The 23,040-nt window shown below is 52.5% G+C and overlaps 10 protein-coding genes across 10 annotated transcripts; 5 read left to right on the forward strand and 5 right to left on the reverse strand.

The window, feature by feature from the left end:
- Nucleotides 1–25: 25 nt before the first annotated feature.
- Nucleotides 26–2,003, reverse strand: EDD37DRAFT_213220 (NCS1 family nucleobase:cation symporter-1). The gene has a single exon (XM_062810300.1). It carries the CDS (start codon nt 1,718–1,720, stop codon nt 146–148), a length of 1,575 nt encoding a protein of 524 aa, XP_062665443.1. The 5' UTR covers nt 1,721–2,003; the 3' UTR covers nt 26–145.
- A 1,858-nt stretch (nt 2,004–3,861) lies between these two features.
- EDD37DRAFT_571056 (transmembrane amino acid transporter protein-domain-containing protein) lies at nt 3,862–5,286 on the forward strand (the record flags this gene model as incomplete). The annotated part of the gene is made up of 1 exon (XM_062814313.1): nt 3,862–5,286. One exon carries the CDS (start codon nt 3,862–3,864, stop codon nt 5,284–5,286), a length of 1,425 nt encoding a protein of 474 aa, XP_062665444.1.
- Nucleotides 5,287–5,481: 195 nt separating this feature from the next.
- EDD37DRAFT_643410 (cytochrome P450 oxidoreductase) lies at nt 5,482–7,335 on the reverse strand. Its single transcript, XM_062817424.1, has one exon. The coding sequence runs from the start codon at nt 7,164–7,166 to the stop codon at nt 5,604–5,606; it is 1,563 nt and encodes a 520-aa protein (XP_062665445.1). The 5' UTR covers nt 7,167–7,335; the 3' UTR covers nt 5,482–5,603.
- Nucleotides 7,336–7,672: 337 nt separating this feature from the next.
- EDD37DRAFT_570893 (carbon-nitrogen hydrolase) lies at nt 7,673–10,852 on the forward strand (the record flags this gene model as incomplete). The annotated part of the gene is made up of 2 exons (XM_062814306.1): nt 7,673–8,769; nt 9,997–10,852. 2 exons carry the CDS (start codon nt 7,673–7,675, stop codon nt 10,850–10,852), a joined length of 1,953 nt encoding a protein of 650 aa, XP_062665446.1.
- Nucleotides 10,853–11,275: 423 nt separating this feature from the next.
- EDD37DRAFT_571138 (catalase) lies at nt 11,276–12,305 on the reverse strand (the record flags this gene model as incomplete). The annotated part of the gene is made up of 2 exons (XM_062814318.1): nt 11,276–12,147; nt 12,209–12,305. 2 exons carry the CDS (start codon nt 12,303–12,305, stop codon nt 11,276–11,278), a joined length of 969 nt encoding a protein of 322 aa, XP_062665447.1.
- Nucleotides 12,306–13,580: 1,275 nt separating this feature from the next.
- EDD37DRAFT_213614 (uncharacterized protein) lies at nt 13,581–15,498 on the forward strand. The gene is made up of 3 exons (XM_062810302.1): nt 13,581–14,218; nt 14,275–15,259; nt 15,342–15,498. Exons 1-3 carry the CDS (start codon nt 13,792–13,794, stop codon nt 15,370–15,372), a joined length of 1,443 nt encoding a protein of 480 aa, XP_062665448.1. The 5' UTR covers nt 13,581–13,791; the 3' UTR covers nt 15,373–15,498.
- On the reverse strand, nt 15,400–16,443 carry EDD37DRAFT_213618 (class I glutamine amidotransferase-like protein). Its single transcript, XM_062810303.1, has 3 exons — nt 15,987–16,443; nt 15,854–15,919; nt 15,400–15,799 (listed from the first exon to the last, which is right to left on the reverse strand). Exons 1-3 carry the CDS (start codon nt 16,365–16,367, stop codon nt 15,500–15,502), a joined length of 747 nt encoding a protein of 248 aa, XP_062665449.1. The 5' UTR covers nt 16,368–16,443; the 3' UTR covers nt 15,400–15,499.
- Nucleotides 16,444–16,724: 281 nt separating this feature from the next.
- EDD37DRAFT_643413 (HotDog domain-containing protein) lies at nt 16,725–17,804 on the forward strand. The gene has a single exon (XM_062817425.1). The coding sequence runs from the start codon at nt 16,901–16,903 to the stop codon at nt 17,456–17,458; it is 558 nt and encodes a 185-aa protein (XP_062665450.1). The 5' UTR covers nt 16,725–16,900; the 3' UTR covers nt 17,459–17,804.
- A 23-nt stretch (nt 17,805–17,827) lies between these two features.
- EDD37DRAFT_613892 (LCCL domain-containing protein) lies at nt 17,828–20,020 on the forward strand (the record flags this gene model as incomplete). Its single annotated transcript, XM_062815490.1, has 3 exons — nt 17,828–17,908; nt 17,985–19,978; nt 20,008–20,020. 3 exons carry the CDS (start codon nt 17,828–17,830, stop codon nt 20,018–20,020), a joined length of 2,088 nt encoding a protein of 695 aa, XP_062665451.1.
- On the reverse strand, nt 19,983–22,714 carry EDD37DRAFT_213630 (long-chain fatty-acid-CoA ligase). The gene has a single exon (XM_062810304.1). It carries the CDS (start codon nt 22,446–22,448, stop codon nt 20,307–20,309), a length of 2,142 nt encoding a protein of 713 aa, XP_062665452.1. The 5' UTR covers nt 22,449–22,714; the 3' UTR covers nt 19,983–20,306.
- Nucleotides 22,715–23,040: the final 326 nt, after the last annotated feature.

Below are 23,040 nucleotides of genomic sequence, written 5' to 3' on the forward strand. Positions count from 1 at the left end.
ATCGAAATGCCAAACATTATTCTCATCGTAGTATCATTGGGAGAATGCTGGAAATTCACGTCAACATTCACTGGCAATACGCGGCTTCGGCCAGGGATATTTCGGCCAGCGATAATATCACCAGTTGCTAGCCATTACCATAAATCTATTTCCCAAAATGCTTCAACTCCCAATATCGTACAGGCGCATACGTCAACGCCGTGACAACGAAAGCGAACTCATTAGCGACATCACCACCATAGTCGCCAATCACCGCGGATAATGGACCGATGTACCAGGTCTCATTCATACCCATGACCCAGGCCACCACGCCTAGACTGAACGCAACCGCCGCAGCGATACCATGCGGCAATCTCGCAGGGTCATTCCAGCCCTCGAGATCGTAGTTTGCAAAATTGCGCTTGCGGAAGACAACATGCTCCGTGAAGAGAATCACGAAATAGCTCGTGCACCAGTATCCCAACAAACTCAAAAAGTCGGTCAAGTAGGTGTTGAGCTCCTCACGACCGCCCAGCGCCAGGGCCAAGATGGCTGCGAAGCAGAGGAACGTCCAGATGAAGCGGGGGACTCGGGCAAAGGGGCGCGAAAATTGCTGACACGAAATCGCAGCAGAGTAGATGGAGATGACGTTGGTGTTGACGCCGGACAGGACGAGCAGTGTGAGCAGGAACTTAGCGAATCCACGTGGGTACAGCGAGTCCTGAATGAGGAAGCCGAGCCCTTGGTTCTCGTACGCATCCTGCCACTCGGGCTTGTTGTTGAGCGCCGACGCCACGACGCAGCCGGCGACCATGCCGATCGAAGTAGGGATAGCGATGCCAAAGGTGGTCATAAAGAAGACCTTTGTGCGGGAGACATTGGCCGGATAGTGTACATAATAGTCTGATGCCATGGTGCACCAGGACGAGCTGGAGCCGTAGACGATGGCCAGCAGCGACAGGACGGTTCCGGACAACGTTGCACCAGTCAACGAAGAGGGGGTAGTATTGTCCGCATATTTTCCCGTCTCTCCAAATATGATCATGAAAATGACAAAGTAGATGAGCCAGGCATAGCGCTCGTAGACCAGAATGGCGTTCAGGCCAATAAAGGAGATGGCTAGAGCGACGACGGCAATGATGATGATGCCCACCACCAGAGAGACGTGGCCGTCAGCGACAGCATTGAGGGCAAGACCGCCCGTGATGCAGGACACCGCAGCCCAGCCGATTTGCTGAATCGAGTTCAATGCGGCGATCAGCTTATTTGGCCACCATCCAAAACTATATCGGCTCACAGATATTTGGCGAAGACCGGTGGCGGCACCGAAGGTCGCGCAGTATCCGGTCACGGCACCACCAATGATTGAGGCAAAGATGGTGATCAGGATGGACTGCTTCAAGCTAAGCCCAAACTCCCATCCTAAGAAGCCCGTAGCAAAGCACGAGGTGTTCATCGTGCCACTGGCCCAGAGCAGAGCCATGGTGAGCTGCTCGTGCCATGGCACCGGCTTCTTGTCCTCTGCACGTTTTCGGTCGATGGCCTCGGACTCGATACCAAGCTTTGCATCTAGGCGTGCCTCGACGCCGCGCAGCTTGGACACAATGCCATTGTCCTGATGGACGGGAGTGTGGTTGTAAAGGTCTGTCGGGCTGTCAGTGGCAAAGTCGGCGCTAGTGTCGTCGAAGGCCTTTGGCGGCACGTCGTGGACCGGTCCCTTTCCCGCGTCGATGATGGCCATCTTGAATGTATTGTCAGTAACAGCACACAAGGCGACGGGAATAACTGGCAGCAGCCACAAAAGCTAGAAAAATGAGTCCGTGGAATATAAGAGAAAAAGTTCGCCGCCGTTGCCGTCAGATGCGGGGATGAGAAAAGAAAGCCCTTCGGGTGACGATGCCGGTTCAGGTAGGTGGTATTCGTCTGCTATCGAGAATGTGTGCTTGTTAGGTCGCAGGCCGAATCCTTCTGGGCCAGCCCTCCATAGCTTGACCCTGTCGCATGGCAGTTGTTGAATGTCCATTGGCGGAGCCCTGCCAGAGGTTATCTAGAACCAGTGTGCTGGAAGAGATTTGAGGTGTTCACTGTGGTCAGCTGTCAGCCGGCCACGTTTAGCGGGCCGCTGGCGTGGCTGGGTAAGCCTGGAAGAGTCTTCCCGAGGTTCAAAGGCGGCTTTATCTCTGCAGGAGAAAAGCTTAGCAAAATCTTTATCGAGCATGGTGAAATTCAATTGCCATCAGCTGATTTGCTCCAAGGAGCTCTCACAGCATGGGCGCAAGGAAAATTTGAGTGGGCTCGAGCTTCACGCTATGAGAATGCCTGCTGCCCCACAAGTCTTTCATAAATTGGGGACTTCATGGATGTCGTTGAGCCTGACTGGAAGCTGTGTTGTAGGCGTTCATGGAATCTCCCTAGGTGTTGTGGTTCGCTCAACGTCGACGCACTGATGGCCCGATGTCCTAGGAACGAGCTGGACTTCAGGAGTCCATGCTGAATTTTACAGTTCCACCACGGCTGTGTCCCAAGTCGACGTTGAGAGGTGGTCTGGCTTTTATGTAGTGGTACGAGTATGTCCACCTTGATGTCTCCATTTGTGGGTTGTTGCGTAGGCATCTTCACATCCACGTCACCCATGCAAGGCTGTAGCAACCGCATTCGATGCATTTACAAGCGAAAATGGGGTTTGTTGAAGAAAGACAAACTCCATGTCTGGTAGTCTGAAGTGTCGGTCCAAATGTCCATCTTTCATCCCGAAGACGATAAGAACTTGCCAAGTTTCATGTTTCTGGTCAATCGAAGATGGTTTTGAGGGTAGTGCAGAGGTGCTATCGCGATCGCCAAACGGGAAACGCGTTGTGCTACTCATTTGAGTGCACGGATCCGGGCGACGATGGACATGGTTTAACATGTAAGAGCCGCAAACGTCACGGTTGAATGCTACAAAAGCAGGCATACGATCAGCGAGCAGTACGTAGTAGGTGCTTCATCGTCACTGAAGCCTTATCAGACGTTTTGGGAAATTGAGCATGAGGATGATTCTATTGGCACTACGAAGTTGTAGCGTCGGCCATTGTAACCCTGAACCCATTGACGTGACCTCTAGCAAAGCTCTAGTCAGCCGTGTCAGCCTTGGTACCTCGATTAGTAGGATCTTGGCTTCTATCATCATTTCATCTCTACAAGTTAAACAAGACAATCAAGATAAGGTCTCGCACACTTGCGTAACGTTTCTTTTCGTCAACGAAGAATGGAGAACACCTTGGCATCTCGTAAATGGATCTGAGATGCGAAAACTCTCATCGGGTCCATATGCTGCTTCGAGAACGTCAACACCCACCGGGGCGCTCGATGCGGCTCTCTATTTGACATTTGTCCTGGGGTTGCCTCTCGTACACGTTGGTCTCCAGACAAGCTAAGGTGTCAGCTATGGGAACGATCGGGGGATTGCGACCTTCTAACACACTTCGAGGCACGTTCTAGCTGCTTTGGTCGTCGGTGACCCCGTGAGGAAAGCTTCCCAGCGGCCCAGAGCACGATCGAAACGGAGCTATGGCGGGTCTAGTCGCAGCTGAAAGACCCACTTTTGATATGGCAACATATTGTGCCCTTATCACGCCATACAGAGCCTGCAGCGAGTAAGCCCTACCTGGCCCGACTTACACCACAAGTCTTAGCAAGAATTTTCGACAGGGATCAGTAGATAAGGCCAGGACCGAACGGGCCATTGAATCCCAGCCTGAAAACTCCCTGTCTTCTGGAATATAAGCCCATTCGGGTTCCGATCCACAACCAGGTCCTCGCTTCGCTTCAGACACTTTTCTCGCAGCCTTTCGGCTTCATTCCGACCACTGCAGGTTCCCAAAGACAACGTCCCTTACCACAATGTCGCAACCTCTGTACGACCACTCCGACGAGGAGAAGAAGGGCCAGGCCGGTGTCAACGCATACGACACGGATGGCGCCAGCTCGATCGATACCATCACTGCTTTGTACATGGAAGACAGCCAACATGACATCAAGCTGCGCACAATGTCATGGCAGAAGGCGGCCTGGCTGCTCTGCGGTGACCAAGTCTGTCTTGCCATCATGGCCCAGACATGGTCGTTGTCTGTGTTGGGCTGGGTGCCCGGTATCATCACCATGGTTGGCGCCGGTATCCTCTTCTGGATCACCTCCATGACCATGCACAAATTCATCATGAAATACCCCCAGATCAAAGACATCTGCGATTTCGGATACTACGCATTTGGCGGATCGAAGATCGCCTACGAATTCGCGGGATTCATGCTTCTCGCGAACAATATCCTGCTGATCGGTTTCCACGTCCTGACTGGTGCCAAAATCCTCAACACCCTGTCCGATCACTCTCAATGCACCGTCGTCTTCTCGGTCATTGTCACGTTGATAGGCATTATCATGTCTACCACCCGTACCCTGAAACATGTGTCGTTCATGTGCATGTTCTCGGCCTTCTTCATGGCCCTCGCTATTCTGCTCTTCCTGGTCTTTGCCGGCATCGAGGACGCCCCAGGCTACGGTTACTACGGAGACTACCCCACTGACGGTCCGGTCAACACCTACGCTTTCCCGCTCCCCGGCACTACCTGGGTCGGATGCATGAACGCAGTGCTCAACATCACATTCTTGTGGGTGCCTCAGATTCTGTTCCCGACGTTCATCTCCGAGATGGAAAAGCCCCAGGACTTCCCCAAGTCTCTGGCCGTGCTGACCGTCATCTCCGCATTCCTTTTCATCTGCCCTCCCGCCATCGGCTTCCACTACCTTGGCCAGTACTCAACAGCGCCAGCCTTTGGCAGTCTCGGCCCAGAGAAGTACAGAAAGGCTTCCTTCGCCTTCGTCATCGTACCGACCCTGGTCATCGGTTGCATCTACGCCAACGTCACCGCAAAGTTCGTCTACTTCCGCATCATGGGCAAATCGCGCCACGCGCACAGCAACACCGCCGTCGGTTGGGGCGTCTGGATCGCTGTCATGGCCTGCATCTGGGCCATCGCTTTTATTTTCGCCGAGGTCATCCCCAGCATGGGTGACTTCTTGTCCTTGTTGGGAGCGGCCTTTGACTCGTTTTTCGGCTTCATCTTCTTCGCGGTCGCCTACTACCACTTGTACAAGGGCCAATATTTCGCCGGCGCTTACAGATCCATCATGACCGTCATCCACGTCTTCGTCATGGCCGTGGGATTGTTCCTGCTCGGTCCTGGACTCTATGCGGCCTGTGAAGCCATCATCGCCGACTATGCGGGATCGACGTCACCAGCCTTCAGCTGTGCCAACATCTCCATCTAAAAGTCCAAATGGGAAGGGGAAGTGATAAAGTCGGTGCCATGGGATTGAAGTTGTATCATCTAAAATAGCAGAGATAATGGACTATACTGCTCAGTTGCTCGTCACTAGCAAATGTAATTGAATACAAACGGCCTACTCTGCCTAGTCCGAATTAGTTGCTCAGCTTACTACTCAATGGAGATCTGGCAGATCTTTGTCCTCTACGGTACCTCACATCTAGTAGTCGATATCTCGCAGTCGCTGTATATTTTCGGAAACTTTTCTCATATAGTAGCTGGGTATCGATCGGCATTATTCACTTTTACACTTTCTAACCATTATTCCCAAATGATGTCAATCCTCTCGCCGACCACTTTACTATTGAACCACTCGAGGATCTCGACCTTGTCTTTGACTGTCCTCGCACCACCCAACGCATCTGCCCTAGCCAGCCGTTCCGTGGCGCAGAACAATTCAACCGTCGCAAGGTTTCTTGCTATACACTGCCGACTGCCCAAGCCAAACGGAATGGCGTCACGAAGCATCTCTTCTGACGGCTCCGCCCATCGCTCCGGCTTGAACACGTAAGGATCCTCAAATACCTCGGGATTCAGGTGAAGAGTGTAAGGCGTAGCGCTCACCACTGTGCCCGGTGGGAAGTATGTGTTCTTGAATGTCCAGCCCGATGCAGGAACCACCCGAGGAAGACGAGATGGATTTGCCATGGACAAACGTAGTGCTTCTTTGACGACACCGCGCAGGTAGGGCAGCGATTGAAGGTCGTCGAAGGCCGGATTTGCCGAGAGGACCTCTTCACGCAGCCTCTTGTAACACTCGGGTTGACGCACGAGGTTGAACAAAATCGTGCCCATATTCATGCCTGTACTGTCGGTACCGGCGAAGATCAGGTCCTTGCATTGCGCGCGGACTTCTGAGACTGTAAAGCCCGCTTGCAGGAGTCGGGCAGGATACGATGTGAGAGGATAAGACGTCTTCTCGCTGGTCTTGGAGGCAGTGATTGCAGCGTCGGCTTGGCTGACCACGCCGTTGACGTACTCGTCCACGTGCGAGAGACTCTTGGAGACTTCCTCGCCTCCATTCCACCAAGCATCAAAGGACTCTACCATCTGGAATGCCCATGCTGGGAGGTACCAGAATCGTCCGACTGCAACAAAGCAGTCGACCATACCACTGGCGCTCATGTGTTGTTCTTGGTTGTCGGAATCTGGAGAGCCGGAGACCTCTTTTCGCACGGCTCTTTTCTCCTCACGGTGTCCGTTTTCGTCGAGAGCTCCATAACTGTTAGCCAGAAGGTAGGACGAGACGGCATCGACCGCCAGTCCTCTCGTAAGATTCAGCACATTCACAGGCTTTCCCGCATTGTCCCCGCTCTTATTTTCGAGAAGCCGGTCCACGAAGCGATCCACACATTTGTATATGACATCCTGACCTTGTCTCAAGTTGGTGGTGGAGAATAGAGCAGCCACAGCCTTTGCGCGGGGTGCACGCCTGGCAGGGTCTGTCTCTGAGAAGATTGACTTGTGACCGTCAATGTCGAAATTGGCGTAGAAGTCGGTCTTTCCAAATCCGCCTTTTTCTGTGTAAATAGATGCCAGTGCGGCGCCGTCAGCTATGTCCACGCTGTTCGGTCCTGTTCGGACAATGGGACCATATTTCTTGTGGAGAGCGTCGGTGACGGTCGCTTCATCGCCAATCCAAGCGTGATATGTCAGCCACAGGGAGGACAATCGCGGAATGAGAGGTCCAGGGACATGTGAGAGCGGATGTGAGGGAGAGGCGCGGTAGAGAAAGCGCAGGACGAGGGCAGCGATTGGTAGTAACAACAGTGACAGAATTGGAGAGGCGAGCAGTGGAGAGAGCAGAACGCCGTAGACGGCCATGTTGCCGACCGATGTAAACAACACCCCTGACAACTAACAGAAAGGATGGTGAGAAAGAGGAAGGAGCATTTCAATACACACCTGTGAGAGCCGCTGCATCTTTATCAAGTGCCTTTTATTGGCGATGACTCTGCCGCCGCAGGTTGCCAAAAAAGCTTCTGCATTGACACGTTCTTCTCCGGCGTCGCGGATGTCCAGGTTGAACCCACTCGACATCGCCCATGAACGGACAACAGCGCGCCACACGAATCGCCGTCCATCAATAGGCCAGCGACATGCGGGACCGATGACACGGGCAAGTGAACATGGCCGGCGCTCGAGACCAAGCGCCCCAAGAACACCCACATTAATATGGACGGGTTGAAGGAGATGTGAGATCTCTTGTGTTAAACGTTTGTGTAAAGTGGTGTTTCTAGAAAACTTTACACAATAAGAGTCCACCGGCCCTGTTCCACAGCTTCGAGCACTCAAAGGCTACGTCAACAGGCTTCTGGCCAGTATCAGCCATGGGTTCAATCCAACACGAGGGCGCCCGTGCGGGCCACACAGCAGACTCCAAGCGTAAGGTCATCGTGGCGGGTGCTCAGCTGGGTCCTATCGATATCGACACACCTCGATCTGAAGCTATCCAGCGTATGCTTCGATTGATGGAAGATGCACACAAGCAGAATGCTAAACTTATCGTGTACCCCGAGATCGCCCCAGTCACATTCTTCCCTCGACACATTCTCGAGGGAGATGAGCTCGAGAAATACTTTGAACTCGAGGTGGACGGAGATCCGACCAAGTCGGCCAATATCAAACCGCTGTTTGATAAGGCTCGCGAGTACAAGATGGACATGTATCTAGGTTATGCCGAGGCCACAGGAGACGAGCACTATAACACTTCGGTGTACTATTCAGGACAGGTGGACAAAGTCATCTCCAAATATCGAAAGGTGCATTTGCCCGGCACGTTTGAACCATATGAACGCAAAGACGCCACGAACCAATTGGAGAAGAGGTACTTCAAGCCTGGTAATCTGGGATTTGAAGCATTCCGAGCGCCGCAGCTGGTGCCTGAAGCCTTGACCAAGGATTCAGGGGCAAAGCCGAATGAAGTTGACACGCTGGGGCAAGGAGATCCCGTCGTTGGCATGATCATCTGCAACGACCGGCGATGGCCCGAAGCATGGCGAGTGTATGCATTACAAGGTGCTGAACTGATTCTTTGCGGGTATAACACAACAGCATGGGCGCCGGAATTGCTGGGTACGAACGAGAAGATCTCGACCAAAGAAAAGGCCAAGGCTGAGGCATTGTTCCACAACAAGCTGTGTCTCACATACAACAGTTATGCCAATGCATGCTTCAGCATCAACGTGGCCAAGTGCGGGTCAGAAGACGGGAAATATCCGCTCATCGGAGGTAGCTGTATCATCGACTGTGACGGGGAAGTGGTGGCAGAGGCATCGACCGAGGACGATGAGTTGATTGTGGCCGAGATCGACCTGGGTCAGTGTCGCCGAGGCAAAGAGAAGGTGTTTGCATTTGAAAAGCATCGGCGCATTGAACATTATGCTCGAATTGCTCAACAGACAGGAGTACAAGAACCTGATTTCTTGTGATCGACGTCGTGCCATTCTGCCTGCATTGTTGCGCGGACAGCTTTGAAATATAGCGACCTCCTGCTCGTAACATAGAAGCAAATTGACTTGGTCACGATCTGGGCTTCAACGGGAGATTTGGATAGGTCGGTTGGTTATAAATATAGCAATTCAATCGGCTGCAATGAGTTTAGACACCTCCGTCTTCCGTGGCCTTAGCCGTCCTTAGCTTCTACAAGACCCCGTGAGCCAGCCGCGCCAATAAACTGCCCCAAGGATCACTCACCATTTTAGGTAGGGGACAGGTCACTATCGATAGCCATAGGCACGCCTAAGGCTCAGTGACCATTTATTTTAGAAGGTGTCATAGATCCTTTCCCGGGAGCGAGAAACGGGCTGCTTGTTTGCATCAAAACTAGAAGGGAAATCTCTAAAAATTCTGAGTTCCTTTTCATTCTCTCAAAACACCCATCAACATATCCACTCCTCGCACTCATTTACCAAGGCATCCTTGTCCATTTTCCGCGGTTTCAGCAAACGTCGGAGAATAAAACAGGCATATTCCTAGTCCATATCATCACCACTATCGGCTTTGGTGGCACAACTCGCTTCTGGATTCAGCTGCCAGACGGAAAAAGGACCGGATTCATCCTCGCCTAGCAGTACGCAATCATGGCGGAATATCAACAGCAGCAACAGCAACAAACATCGTCGCAAACCCATCCTCTCGCTCTTCGACCCGGCGGCCCTTCACCGTCATCCACACCTCAACCCCAAGCTCAGAAAGCTCAAAATTCGATTTACGACCTCGTTTCTGACGACATGCCCCCTTATCAAAACCCTCGCACCCCTTCTGGGCCTGGGTACAACAACACCAACGGCACTCCCACCTTTTCCCCTCCTCCGCCACTATCGCCGACCTTACAGCAACAACCTCAATCATACGGCCAGGGTAGTAGCCGCTTTCCAAGCCAACTTTACCAATCGCCCCCTAATGACTCAGGACCATCATCGAATGGCCCCTACACAGATGGCCCTCGCTCACGCAGCAGTACCATGGGGCAAAACTATCCCAATTCCATGTCAAACAATCACCCACCCATGCCCAATTCACCACCACAACCAAACGTCCAACCTCTGTTTGCTCAGCACAGCGGAGGTGCCCAGTCCTCCCGCCCCGTCTCGCGCGGTGCCCCTAACATGATTCCGTCGATGCCTACCGGCGGCAGCGCCAGCGGTCCCAGCACCCGGCCGACCAGTGCCGTTGCCACCGGCACCGCCAGGTCACCTTTCTCCACCCCCATCACTTCGCCGCCACGCCAACGGCCACACCAGATTCTTCTAATCAACCCGAATTCCACACGTTCCATGACCGAAGCATGTCTCACGTCCGTCCGGCCAGTGCTCCCGCCTGGCATTGAATTGACAGGCTACACAGCACCTTACCCGGCTCCCACCGCCATAGAATCGACCACCGATGCCATCATGTCAACGGAGGCCGTTCTGCGTGACCTCGCCAAGCACGCCGCTTCTAACGGCGAGACCGTCCAGAACTTTGACGGCATGATCGTTGCATGCTTTTCCAAGCACCCGCTCATTGATGCATTACGGGAGTCGTACGATGTGCCCGTGATTGGCATCATGGAAGCCAGCCTGTACGTGGCGCGCATGATCGGGGGACGCTTCGGAATCGTTGCGACCGCCGCGCGCTCCAAGATCATGCAAGATGACGCCGTCGCGGCGTACGGCCTCTCGCATTTCTACGTCGGCAGCGAATCAACGCACCTGGGTGTGCTGGAGCTCGAAACCCGGCCACGGGAGGAGGTCGCGAAGCGCATGGGCCATGCCGCGCGTTCGCTGGCTGTCAAAGGCGCGGACACCATTCTGCTCGGTTGTGCGGGCATGACAGACTTGACGAGAGCTGCCAAGGATGCGGTACGCGACGAGGATGGCCGCAGGACGGTCAATGTCATTGACTCGGTCGAGGCCGGGGTCATGATGATGGCCAGCCTAGTCGATATGGGTATTCCCACGAGCAAGAAGGGCGTGTACAAGGGCGAGAAGGAGGGCAGAAGGACCAGAGGGCAGAATTGGTTGTGATTTACATGGTTCTAATGAACAGAAACAGCAATTGGGCGGCCGTGATGTATAATGATCTCGAAGGAGGTGGACAGCAGAGGACGTCCGATATTGAACATTTGATGCACTATTTCACGCTGTATGGGTTGCTCATGACCAGAATCACCGCGTCTTAGACGCTGACATCTGAATTGTGGCTGGATAAACAGTGATTGTTTGTCAATACAGCACGAGAATAAGGAGTAAATGCGAAATATGATGCCCATGGACGGGTATAAACTGTGATGTATTTGGACTATTTACGGAAAGGGCGTTTCAAGGGGTCAGATATGCACCAATCCAACCTTAGATCTCGAGCCCTGTAACAGCATGCGAGATCCGAATTGAGCGTGATCATAGTTCTTCTTCGCCTGGGCTTGCGACTCCAAGTGCATGACCAGGGCCTCAATGATGAGCTCCAGCCGCTCTTCGTTCCTTTCCGGAGATCAAGTAGATGCTGGCTCTCATATCAATGATAGGATCTTCACTGGGCTCGACACCGTCGACTCTCGGTACAGGATCGAAGATGATGTTGCGCTGCCTCTCGTCATTGTCGTCGGCCACGGACTCGAGATAAATCGTGCCAATCTTGACCAGTTTGCGATCTTCGGGCCAATAGACAGTTGCTGCATCAGTCTTGTCATCCTCGTTGGCAATCTGAGCCCAGAGACTCATTGATGGCTTTCCGTCAATGATGCGGGTTTGAATCTCGTTGTGCAAGAACGCCGGGTCTTTGCTTTTGGCTTCCTCGTCGGACAGGTGCGATGTTCCGGCGTCAGGCGTGATGCGCCATCGAATAAATGTGCCCTTGCCATCAAAGTCGACGAGCTTGAATGCATTTACGCCAAAGTAATTCTCAGTTGCGAAACTCGCCGGCGTGGGTTTAGGGGCTTGGACAAAGGCTGCGGCCGCAGGGTTCTGGCTCAGGAAAGTCTCGATTGGCGTAGGTTTTGGAGTGTTGGGGTCGCCGGAACCGCCAATAGCCTTGAGGAGTTCCAGGAATTCTTGACCTGTGTTCACCGGGAAGAAGGGAGTCGAATGTGCAATGATGTCGGTGTGCTGACGACGTCCATCTTTCTCCGGGAGGTTGAACCTCAGAGCGAAGCCGCGTGGGTTAGCATCATTTTCATTGTCGGGAATCTGGGGCAGCCCGGTCGAGTTCGAGAAACGGACGGTTACTGGTGTTGATTCTTGACTAAAATGTGGTGCCTTGCTGAGGGACGCGGCTTCTGATGTTGGCGTAAATTTGCCATTGATGAGTATGCCTCGGGCGTGAGCTGCGAGTACCGTGTGAGTAACAATCCGGCGGTTTGACAGCAGGGCCATCAGGCTACATACCTGGTCGGAACTCTTTTGGTGTGTTGAATGCACTTCGCAGAGTATCTACTAATTGAGCAGCAGTCTCGTTGGTCTGAACGTCGAAGGAGAGAGGCATCTTGGAATGCTTCGTATCGTTTGATTGTCAGGTTCAAGTAAGAAGTCAGCTCGGTGGAAATCTGAGCAAGTAGTTGTGCTTCATGAGAGAATCCATCGTCTCGTATGTACCCATGGGGCTGTACTTATACCAGTCATGGGCAGGCAGTAGGAAGGCAACCTCCCAGGCACACCATGCGCATGTGTCTGTCTGCTTTCGTTAAGAAAGCCCCCAGTTGCGAATTGTCAGCCCATGGTCGAGCTGGCAACCAGTCACAGAGGATTGTATGCCTTCTCACGCCTTGGGTGGCCCTTTTGCCTGTCGACCATTGGCCGCGATTGGCCTCCCTCGTATTCCAAATGCAGAGCAGTTGCTGCAAAAGCTTAGTCACTGGTGTTTTCTAAGCCTCTAGGTGGCTGTAACGGTCCAACGAAGTCTCTCTCTTATTTGATGACAATTATTGGGTTTGAGATTCGAGGACATGGGGAGCATTCAGCCGCGGGTTACCGGTCAGCAGCTGAAGGTGCATAACGGCAGTTTGTGAACGCCGCAACAGGTTCAGGCTACAAGACATGACACCTTGTCCGAGACTCTGACTGGTAGACGAGGTACGCGAGGGGGGAAAGGTTGCAAGCTTCTTTCAGCTGCGCCTAAAGGACCTTCTCAAACCTAAGGCAGCTTGGGGCACCCCTCCGTAAGTGCGTCATATCCCCTATTGTTGTGGTGGTGGCTGGACGATCTTGGGATTTATTAATCATCCTATCCTAGGCCAAGGCCTCGAACTTGCGAAAAAGGTATCTGCTCGATAATTTGAGAATCCTAAGCTTTGACTCTTAGGCAGATCGATTCCGATTCATGTTCATAGATTGAAGTGACAGTTGTCTCGTTGTGTGGAATGTCCGGCTTTCTTGTCATATGCGCGACACTATGCGACGAACATCCGCAATATGAATTCCCTTCCACAGTCACTACCATATTCACTCCACCTGGACGCGTTATTGGCACTGTTCCTGATCAGCGTGACTTCCTCTCTTGCTTACTGACCCTGCTCGCTCTGGAGGTGCTGCAGACTTGCGTGCTCTAGGTCACTCCCTTCCCTTACACAATCCGAAATGTTGCGATGATTCGAAAATTGTTCTACGAGTACTATTTCTATGGTGCAAGATATGCTGAATCCCATGGTCAAGATTGCATTGCGAGTGCTGGACGAATGCCAGATAAGGTAACCAACTGACTCGCCCAGAACTCGTGTCAATATTGCCCGAGATTGCCTGAATGGGCAGGCAAGGTCGGCCTTCTCTGCTTATCTGTCTGGGACAATCTACTTGTCGACGCCTATCTCCGGCAACGTCTTCGACCCTCAGTACGGTCAAGGCATCCATCAAACATGTTTGGTCGGAGGAATTCCGTAAATCTGCTATTACTGCACGTTACTAAATGTCTTTGAGGCTACGTGGGTGTTCCGACTGTGCCAAAGATCTCGTTACGGTGATCACGACAACTCAAAATGGGAGAACTTGGGGGAGAACTCCCAACCAGGGAGAATATTTCCAGGCTATTGGCCCACGATCATAAAGTCAAAGTGGCTGGTGTGGATGGTGATGGTATATTGAGAGGCAAAATCATGGACAAGGACAAATTCCTCTCCAGCCTAGATGATGGATTCGGATTCAGCTCAGTGCTTTATGGTTGGGATATCCATGATGTTCTCTTCGAGGTCGATCCCAAAGCGACATCAGTCCAGGATGGCTATGGAGACTTTAACGCCATCCCCGATACATCGTCTTTCAGGAGAATACCATGGGAGGACAACATACCACTCTTCCTACTGCGGTTCGAGGTCAATAAAGCTCCCGTGCCCGCTGATGGGAGGAGCATCATCCGATCGCTCTGTGAGAAGATAGGCCAGCAGGGTTTCAAGTCAATGGCAGGAGGTGAGGAGCCTTGAATCAAACTCGGTTTTGGTAGATACTGACCATCTCTATCCTAGTCGAGATGGAGTTCATGAACTTCCAAACACCCTCCCAAGACGGTTACGACGATCTGGGATCTCGTCGAAACATTGCTGCATACCTTCTAAACAACGCACCGAACAGTCTCCGCAACTTGACCTCTGGCATTTTCTCGTATAGTCTTACTCGGCCAATGGCCAACAAAGACTATTTCCATCAAATCTTCGACAGGAGCGTCGAGTTTAGGACGAACCTCGAGGGCTGGCATACCGAATTTGGTCCTGGAGTATTCGAAGCTGCCTTGAAAGTGAGCGAGATTGATGAAATGGCAGACAGGGTCACCCTGTTCAAATTGCTGGTGAAGTCGCTTGGCGTTGAATATAACATTACTCCATGCTTCATGGCGAAACCAGTATATGGCCTTGCCGGCAGCTCCGGGCACATCCACATATCGCTTGTTGATCGGGATGGCAAGAACGCGTTCGCACGGAAGACGCCAGACTCAGATGCTGCGTGGAAAGATATCGCAGAAGTTTCCGACATTGGTCGACATTTCCTTGCAGGGTTATTGACGGCGATACCTGACTTGATGCCACTTTTCGCGCCGACCATCAACTCGTACAAACGTCTGGTTGAGAACTATTGGGCACCCACGAGCCTGGGATGGGGCTTGGAAGATCGAAATACATCGATCAGACTGATTGCGCCGCCAGTGTCGAAGCCGGGAGCGACGCGATTCGAGGTACGCATCCCTGGAGCAGATTTACATCCTCATTACGCTCTTTCAGCACTGCTGGGAGCCGGATGGCGCGGGATTGAAAAGAAGCTCGATATTCCCTTTCCACCCGCGGCTATGAGAAAAGAAAAGTCCCCGCCATTACCCAACAGTCTGGATACAGCCGTCGCTCGGTTCAAAGCTCCTGAAAGCATTGCGCGAGAGATCTTCCCGGACGCCTTTGTCGATTTGTTCGCCGCATCAAGGGAACATGAGGTACGATTGTACAAGGAGGCTGTAACTGATTGGTATGATCTCCCAGGCTTTGTCCCAACCATCTCACTATGAAGCCTGTCGAAAGCCTCTCGCTAACAATAATGTCTACTGCAGGGAATTCAAACGTTACATTGAAACAGTTTGAGATGGATCTCACTGATGGCAAGGGTATTAAATCATCTAGAAGGTCGTTTCCTTCTCAAGGGAGACGGATTTCAAATACTGTGGACTTCAAACCTCCAATTTTACGAAGGGACACTCAGTCGCTTGATTTATGCTTGGGGTCCAAAGGCCCAAGACATGACCCTTGCGAATGCTTGCTTTCCATCCTCGACCTTCTCCAAACCTTTGTGCAGCTGCGCAACACCCTCAGGACTGGAATCAGCTAGATTGAGATATGACAGGTCTCGGTGGTCTAGGATGCCTTGTGCAATCTTGGCTGTCATCTCGGGGTGGCCCTGAAAGGTCAGGATTTGTCCGGAGGGAGAGGCAAAGACTTCATTGTCTTCTGCCAGTGGTTGCAATCCCGATCCTGGCTCGAGCACGATCCGTTTGTGAAATTTATGCATTCGCTACATTCTTAGCGTAAGCAATTGTCTGAGGCAATGTGCATCCGAGAGTCTTACCAGTAGTTCATATCCATCAAAGAAATTCCGGCCAGCATTGGTGAGACGAACGTCCACAACGTCAATCTATTCATGGATGAAGAATAAGCGATACACGTTCGTGCAAAACGCAACAGTGATGTCCCGGACTTACCAGAGTGCCATCTTTCCGGTATGCTATCTTGCCTCCCAAGGCATGCGATATAGCTTGATGTCCCCAGCAGATACCGAGCAGCTTGGTCTCGGGATTGCGGGAGACAGTATCCCTGATCCATCCCAGAAGTTTGGCGACCCAAGGATCAGTGTCCGGGAGGGTCAAATCATAGGTGCCACCAGTCAATATAACAAGGTCGAACCTCGATGCATCAGGGAGGTCTCCTCCTTCAAGGGGTTGGAAGTATTGAATATTGGCATCGGGCTCTGCAGCAAGGATGAGTTGGCTGAAAGAGTCGAGCATATCCTGGCCCCAGGAGCCATCCAGCAAATAGTTTCTGATGATGGCCACCCGCGGAGGGCGAGGGGCTTTGGCGATCATGTTGTTTTTCAAGGCAGCTTCAGCGTTGGGCGGCAGTCGGATGTGGGAATTGTGATGTGGTTACAGTACAAGAAGAGGAAGTTGAGGTTCTTGTCTCTTCAATCCATCCAACATGTCAACCCGATAAGGAATCGGAGTACTGCGCGTAACGATAGCCTACCTACTACATACTCCAGACTGCTGTCCACGCAGGCCTGGCATAGTGGCGATTGATGAGGTCCATAACATTGATTCCATGGTGCTCACCAGCCTTCAACGTATATGCATTTTATAGTTCGCCCCCCTCCTTTGGTGAAAGCCGATACAAACCTAATGTCCTGCGTAAACACTGAACATCAAAACATGATGCGGCATTCGGCCTAGATAAATTTATATTCAGCCGAGGTAAAGTTGAGGTCCCGTGCCTATGCCTTTCTTTTCTTCTGCTTCCACGACGCGTCCCTGCATTGTTGTTTGACTTCACTGTTCTTCTCATATCACCATCTGCAGGGGTCCTTCCAGGAGCGTAAGCAGCGGTCGGTTGGAATGGCAATATGACCAATGAAGCCCACACTCCCCCATCACCCCTTGATCATTTCAACACAATCCCATGGTGCGCAGAGTTGCTCGCTGACCCATCGTTCCACATTCTGGGCAACCTGTCACGAACAGTCACAAGTGGTGATGGGCACTCCTTGATGGCCGAAACATGGAACACGGAGAGAACGATCTCGCATCTGCTGTCATTGCACAGGCCACTCGATCCCACAGCGGGCCAGCCTGAAGAGTTGCGCAGACTCTATACCTTCGGCAGCGGGATGAATGCGCATCCCGATCTGCTTCATGGCGGTGTCATTGCTACCATTCTCGACAGCACCATGGGCAATGCTGTAGGCCAGCAAATACCAGATCTGAACTCGATCTTTACTGTCGCATTGAACATCACATACAAAAAGCCGGTCTCCACGCCAGGCACGGTGGTGGTACGCTCCTGGATCGCGAAGATCGAAGGGGCGAGGAAAGTTTGGGTCCATGGCGTGATTGAAAGCGGCGCGGGTGAAGTTCACGCCCTGGCGGATGGTATGTGGCTCATAACAAAGGCGAAACTCTGAAAGTCGGTTACGACAGCATTGCTACGAGTACGGAACAAGTCACTCAGGGGCGACCGGACACAAGAACAGGTCATACGGTTAGAGCCAACCTATCAATCATGTCCGGACTTCATGATTTGGGCAGCAGGAAAAATTATAGCACCTGTGTTGGCCCATGTAAACGAATAGACGTAGAGAGAGAGAGAGCGATGTTGAGGTGCCACGTGAAAGCAAGGAATATCACTACGAAGAGGCTGTAAAACAGACATGATTTCGCGAGTGTAAAGAGACCTTGGGATTCTGGAATCGCACTCACTTCCTGGCATTCAATCTGTACCTAGGTATGTCAATGAAAGCACGTGTGGTGGTCTTGAAACCTGACGCGGTGATATGAAGGCAGGAAACCTCATTCCTTATTGGCTCCAAGCCCCGGAGAAAGAAGTTGCCGATCAAGCCGAAGTGACTACAATGGTTCGTCGTCGACCAAGTATTGGAGGTGCGGATCCAGACGTCTTACCTTCTCCTACTCTACTATTATGTACATCAGGCGCTCCTGAATCATAGGCATGTCTTTGCGTTGCTTCATCATGTTGTACTCCTAGCGACAAAATCCCACTCGTTCCTCAATACCATTTGCGCCAACATCTTGTCTTCCCCCACTGTTCCGCAAGACCCCGCCATGGTAGCCCCAGGATATCGTGACGACGACGAGGAGAACCAAGTCCCTGCCGACCTCCATGCTCTACACGATCAAGAGCTTGACGACGAAGACGAAGAGAATGGACTTCTCCAGATCCAGTCTGCCCCCGACCCGCCGAACCGTACCCTCCCTATTCCCGTCTGGCTACGGGAATCCGCCAGTTCCTTCAAATACAGATGGGTGCCGCTGCCTGTCCGTAAGGCGTCTCGGGCGGTGGTCGATTGGGTCAAGGGACCCCTCCCTCCTCGAGTCCTGAAGATTGAGCCCATATTCCCCAAGATACAGCAGGCGCCTATAAGTTTATTGGACAAATATGCGCCCAACAGGAAACAACGAATTATACTCTTGGTCACACTCTATGCAGCCTGGTTTTTGACGTGGTCACTCATGCTCAAACATCACTCGACTGCGGGCTTCATCAAAGGCTATGGGAGACCCGAGAATGTGTGGTGTGGTGCGAGCTTCTGGAACGAAGGCAACGGTTGCGGACTCAATGGGAATCAGTGTCGACCGTTTTCCTCGGCGCACATGGCCTTCCGGTGTCCCGCAAACTGCAAAAGCACCCATCTGCTGGAAGAACGTATCGTTGGCAACCAGTCACTCCGGTACCAAGGTTTAGTCGTTGGGGGCCCAAGATTGGAAGACCCCGAGTCGATTCCCATATATCGCGGAGACAGTTTCATATGTCAGGCTGCCATCCATGCCGGGATCGTTACGGACGCGGACGGTGGCTGCGGCGTAGCAACGCTGACAGGATTCCACACAAACTTTGAGGCAAGTGAGTCCAACGGTATCAAGAGCACAGCTTTCCCTGGCACGTTTCCACGATCCTTCACCTTTCAACATCTCTCGTCCTCACAGGCGCAATGCCCGACCGACTCGAGGTGGCCACTCTTCGTAGTGACAGCAGTGGCCTTGGTGCTGTTGTCCGTGTTCACTACATCTCCTGCCATCTTCTTCTTCAGCACATTCGTCATTATGTTCCTGCACGTGGGCCTGGTCTCGGATCCGCCCAACACAGCCAACGTCTATGAAGCTATCAGCAAGCTTGTGGAAAGGTTCCTCCCTGCGGCATACATATCCTTCATCCTCTATCGGTACTGCGCTAGGTCCCTGCTGACAGGGCTGACGGCGCAGATCGAGAAGACGATCCTGTACCTCGGCTTCTGCTTCATCGGCGCATTGAACAATTACACATTTGCTCCCCTTATTCCGATCGAGAGACTCACACCGCACGATATGGAGCAGCCTGGCGCTCCGTTGGCTCTGGCCATCATCGTCGCCATCGTTTTGGCTATTATCATTTCACAGATCCATTTTATCCGCGTCTCCGGCAACATGCCCAGATATCTTGCCATCTACACTACTATGGCTCTTGGACTTATCATTCTATTGATCCTGCCGGGCGAACGCCTCAGGATACATCACTACATTTTGGCACTGTTATTCATTCCCGGAACAGCCTTTCAGATCAGACCCAGTCTGATGTACCAGGGGTTGTTACTCGGACTGTTCATTAACGGTGTGGCCCGCTGGGGGTTCGCGTCCATCATCCAAACGCCCGCGGCGCTGGGCGAGACAGGTTCTGGGAGCGATGGCAGCGGCTCGTGGTGGGGTGCCAAATCGCCCAATGTCACGGCCGTGGTCGGCCCGTACGGGTCCAATATCACCTTCAACTGGGGTCAGCTGCCCAAGGACACAGATGTGGACGGCGTCAGCATGCTCATCAACGACGTCGAGAGATGGCGTGGGTACACGGATGAGGAATTATATTGGGACCAGGAAGAAGTCACGATCCAGCGCAGGAAACAGGACGATGACGGCATGCCCGAGTTCTTTAGGTTCGCTTGGATGAATGGCGCCTCGACAGGCACGTACAGTAGAGTTGGAGTCTGGGACGAGAACGGTCTTTGGCACGGTCAAGGCCCGGTTCAGAATCATACTGCTGGATCAGAATAGATTGTACTACTGGGCTCGGGTAAGCCCAGGTACATATTTATATATATAGCTGAATGCCATTGGAAAGGAAGAGTCCGTCAAGCGTGACGCACCAGTCTCACTATATCAGCAAATCTCAGGTGCTCTATCAGAGGTATCATCATCCAAGCATGACGCGTCTTACAGTACATGCCTCTAGTGTAACCGCGATGCAAAGAGGACAAGATAAGATTACAGTTTGGCTTTGACCTTGCCTGACTTCTCGAGTTCCAGAGCCTCACTGTACAGTTGATCAAGGGTATCTCTGTACTTCTTCGCCGCGATCGGCCGCTTCAACTTCAGTGTCGGTGTGAGCAATTCATTCTCAACGGTGAACGGCTCAAGAGCCAATTTGATGTTTCGAACGCGCTCGTAGCCGGCGAACTTCTTTCTGCGACCGACCTTGTCGAGGTCTTTGACCACGGCGGCCTTGACCTTGGGTTCGCTGCATGCAGCTTTGATTGCCTCGAGATCTGTTGGCGCGATTTCTCGACCGAGCACTTTCGACGCGAATCCCGCAAAGGTGTCTGGTTGGACGCCGAAGATGGCGACGAGGAAGGTCTGCACGCTGTCTCCATGCACGAATGCTTGTGCGAGATAGGAGCAGGATGAGAGATAGACGCCCTCGATACGCTCTGGGGAGATATATTCGCCCTGAGCGAGCTTGAGGACGTTCTTGCGGCGGTCAATGACGCGGAAACGTCCCATTTCGTCGACACTACAGATATCACCGGTCTTGAACCAACCGTCCTCGGTGAAGGCTTTGGCTGTTTCTTCCTCGTTCCTGTAGTATCCTTTGAAGACAGCCGCGCCTCGCAGCAAAAGCTCACCACGAGGGTAAGGTTTATCTTCCACAGTGTATTCCATGTCCGGAACGCTAAGGAGACACGCCTCCGTGTTCGCCATAACACCACCGCAATTACCAACGGTGAAGTCGCCCTCAGCCTGGGCGAGAGCGCTAGCGTACGTTTCTGTCAAGCCATAGCCCTGGAAAACACGAGCAGAGAATGCAACTCGCAAGAACTGCTGAAGAGAAGGATCGAGAGGAGCAGAGCCAGAAACCATGGTCTTCGTGCGGTCGAGACCCATTGCGGCGGCGACTTTACGGCCCCATATCCGGTCATAGAAGGCGTGGCGATAGGTTGGAGAAGACTGGGTCGTAGGATTGGCATTTGCGAGCTTCGTCCTGACGATGTGCCGGCTCAGAGATCCCTTGACGCCAGGTTGTTCCACGGTTGATGCTTTGATCGCTCCACCGAAGCGGTTGAACAGCCTGGGGACGGAGGGAAAATTCGTCGGACGAAGAAGTTTGAGGTCATCCACCAGCTCGAGAACATTGCCGTGGAAATACCCGATTCGAGCGCCTGCCCAAAGTACGGTGTGTTCGAGCAGGCGACCGTAGATGTGTGCTAAAGGCAGATAGCTGAGGAAAACACCGTCGGGGTCTGTGGAAGCTGTCACAAGCGAGGAGGATGTTGCTGCCACTGCCATTGCGTGTGTAAGGACGACTCCCTTTGGTGGACCTGTTGTACCAGAGGTGTAATTGATCGTAATAGCATCGGTTGGCTTAGGTGGGTTGTAAGGGCGGCCGAGGGAAGCTCCCAACTTTTCTACCGCTTCCAGTGAATAAACCTTCAAGCCAACCTCGGCAGCCATTGAGTCAAGGAGACCCTGTTTGGATAATTCAGGCTTCTCATTGACGCCGGATTCTAGTGGGTCGAGCACGACGATGAATTTGAGGTTTGGAAGCCGCGGCTTCAACTTGAGGAGGGTTGGGACGTGTGGTAACGAACAGGCCACAGCGGCGAGGTTTGCATGCCGAACAATGTACTCGGTGGTCTCCGGGCCCAACGTGTCGTACAGAGAGACGGAGAAGAGAGACTGAGACATGCAAGCCAGATCGGTCAACTGCCATTCAGGTCTGTTCTGACACCATAAGCCCACGCCATATTGCGTTCCCGTTATGCCTTCTCTTGCATGGAGTTCAACCAGGCCAACGCCATAGTCTGCCCTCCTCTTTTGCACCGTCTCGTAATCCAGCCACTCAAAGGGGCCATATGTCTTTTTCGACGAGTCCCAAGATCGGTAACCCAAGCAGGGATGGTGGGCGTATTTCTGTGCCGAGTACTCAAACATGTCATGACCAGTGAGGACCGCGGCGTCCAGGGTCTCGAGGACGCCATCTCGAGTCTTGTGATGCCGATATACAGCGCTCCGCCCAGGCTGTTCGCTGTTTGGCAGAGTGATCGAGTACGGTTGGCCCTTGGGAGGTGGCTTGCGATATTCGTCTGCTTTTTGCAGGTAGGGCGGTCTAGAGGACAAAAAAGATGGCATTTTGCCAGCACCGGAGAATGGAAGGGCGTATTACCTGGTGAGGAAGGAGCGCTGAAGGTGAATAAGGAAGAAATCGTAGAATGATGTTACAAAAACACTCGCGCGTGAGAAAGCATGGAAAGGAGAGTAGAGAGACGACGAGCTGACTCTCTGAAATCGGTAATCAATACGGAGTGACGGAGTAACGTTAACTGAGCAGTGATGGCAAACAATCGGAAAAATAGTGTCATGTGGCATGCTCACATTCCAAGCAAGGTAAGCTTAACGTTGACGATGCGAGATGGTCATTGCATGCGACAGTGCGGCGCCCATGGGGCGTGTCACACATGCCATTATTGCCATCGACATTTTGCTGCCTCGGCCCTTTTTCCAGGCTTCGCGTCGAGAGAGTTGTGGCCCACTGACTGCATTTTTTTTGGCGCCAGGATCCGACAGCCCGGAGTGGAACTGTGTCAAGCCTGATCAGGATATATCTCCTGGTCCTTGTATGTCAATCAATCATGAATAATCTGATGCTGGTCGTAATAATGTACCGGATGAAAGAGACTCTCCACATAGATCCAGCCTCGAGAGCCGTCTACCACGCGATAGC

The sequence above is a fragment of the Exophiala viscosa genome (genome assembly GCF_022695815.1).
Source record: "Exophiala viscosa unplaced genomic scaffold EDD37scaffold_17, whole genome shotgun sequence".
Classification (NCBI taxonomy): domain Eukaryota; kingdom Fungi; phylum Ascomycota; class Eurotiomycetes; order Chaetothyriales; family Herpotrichiellaceae; genus Exophiala; species Exophiala viscosa.

Bases quoted from the DNA above. Each gene is read 5' to 3' on its own strand.
- EDD37DRAFT_213220 (XM_062810300.1), bottom strand. From the start codon at position 1,720: ATGGCCATCATCGACGCGGGAAAGGGACCGGTCCACGACGTGCCGCCA.
- EDD37DRAFT_643410 (XM_062817424.1), bottom strand. From the start codon at position 7,166: ATGGCCGTCTACGGCGTTCTGCTCTCTCCACTGCTCGCCTCTCCAATT.
- EDD37DRAFT_213614 (XM_062810302.1), top strand. From the start codon at position 13,792: ATGGGAGAACTTGGGGGAGAACTCCCAACCAGGGAGAATATTTCCAGG. The intron at 14,219-14,274 runs GTGAGGAGCCTT...TCTCTATCCTAG, and splicing joins TTTCAAGTCAATGGCAGGAG to TCGAGATGGAGTTCATGAAC. The intron at 15,260-15,341 runs GTATGATCTCCC...TGTCTACTGCAG, and splicing joins AAGGAGGCTGTAACTGATTG to GGAATTCAAACGTTACATTG.
- EDD37DRAFT_213618 (XM_062810303.1), bottom strand. From the start codon at position 16,367: ATGATCGCCAAAGCCCCTCGCCCTCCGCGGGTGGCCATCATCAGAAAC. The intron at 15,920-15,986 runs GTAAGTCCGGGA...ATCCATGAATAG, and splicing joins ACCGGAAAGATGGCACTCTG to ATTGACGTTGTGGACGTTCG. The intron at 15,800-15,853 runs GTAAGACTCTCG...CTAAGAATGTAG, and splicing joins TTGATGGATATGAACTACTG to CGAATGCATAAATTTCACAA.
- EDD37DRAFT_643413 (XM_062817425.1), top strand. From the start codon at position 16,901: ATGACCAATGAAGCCCACACTCCCCCATCACCCCTTGATCATTTCAAC.
- EDD37DRAFT_213630 (XM_062810304.1), bottom strand. From the start codon at position 22,448: ATGCCATCTTTTTTGTCCTCTAGACCGCCCTACCTGCAAAAAGCAGAC.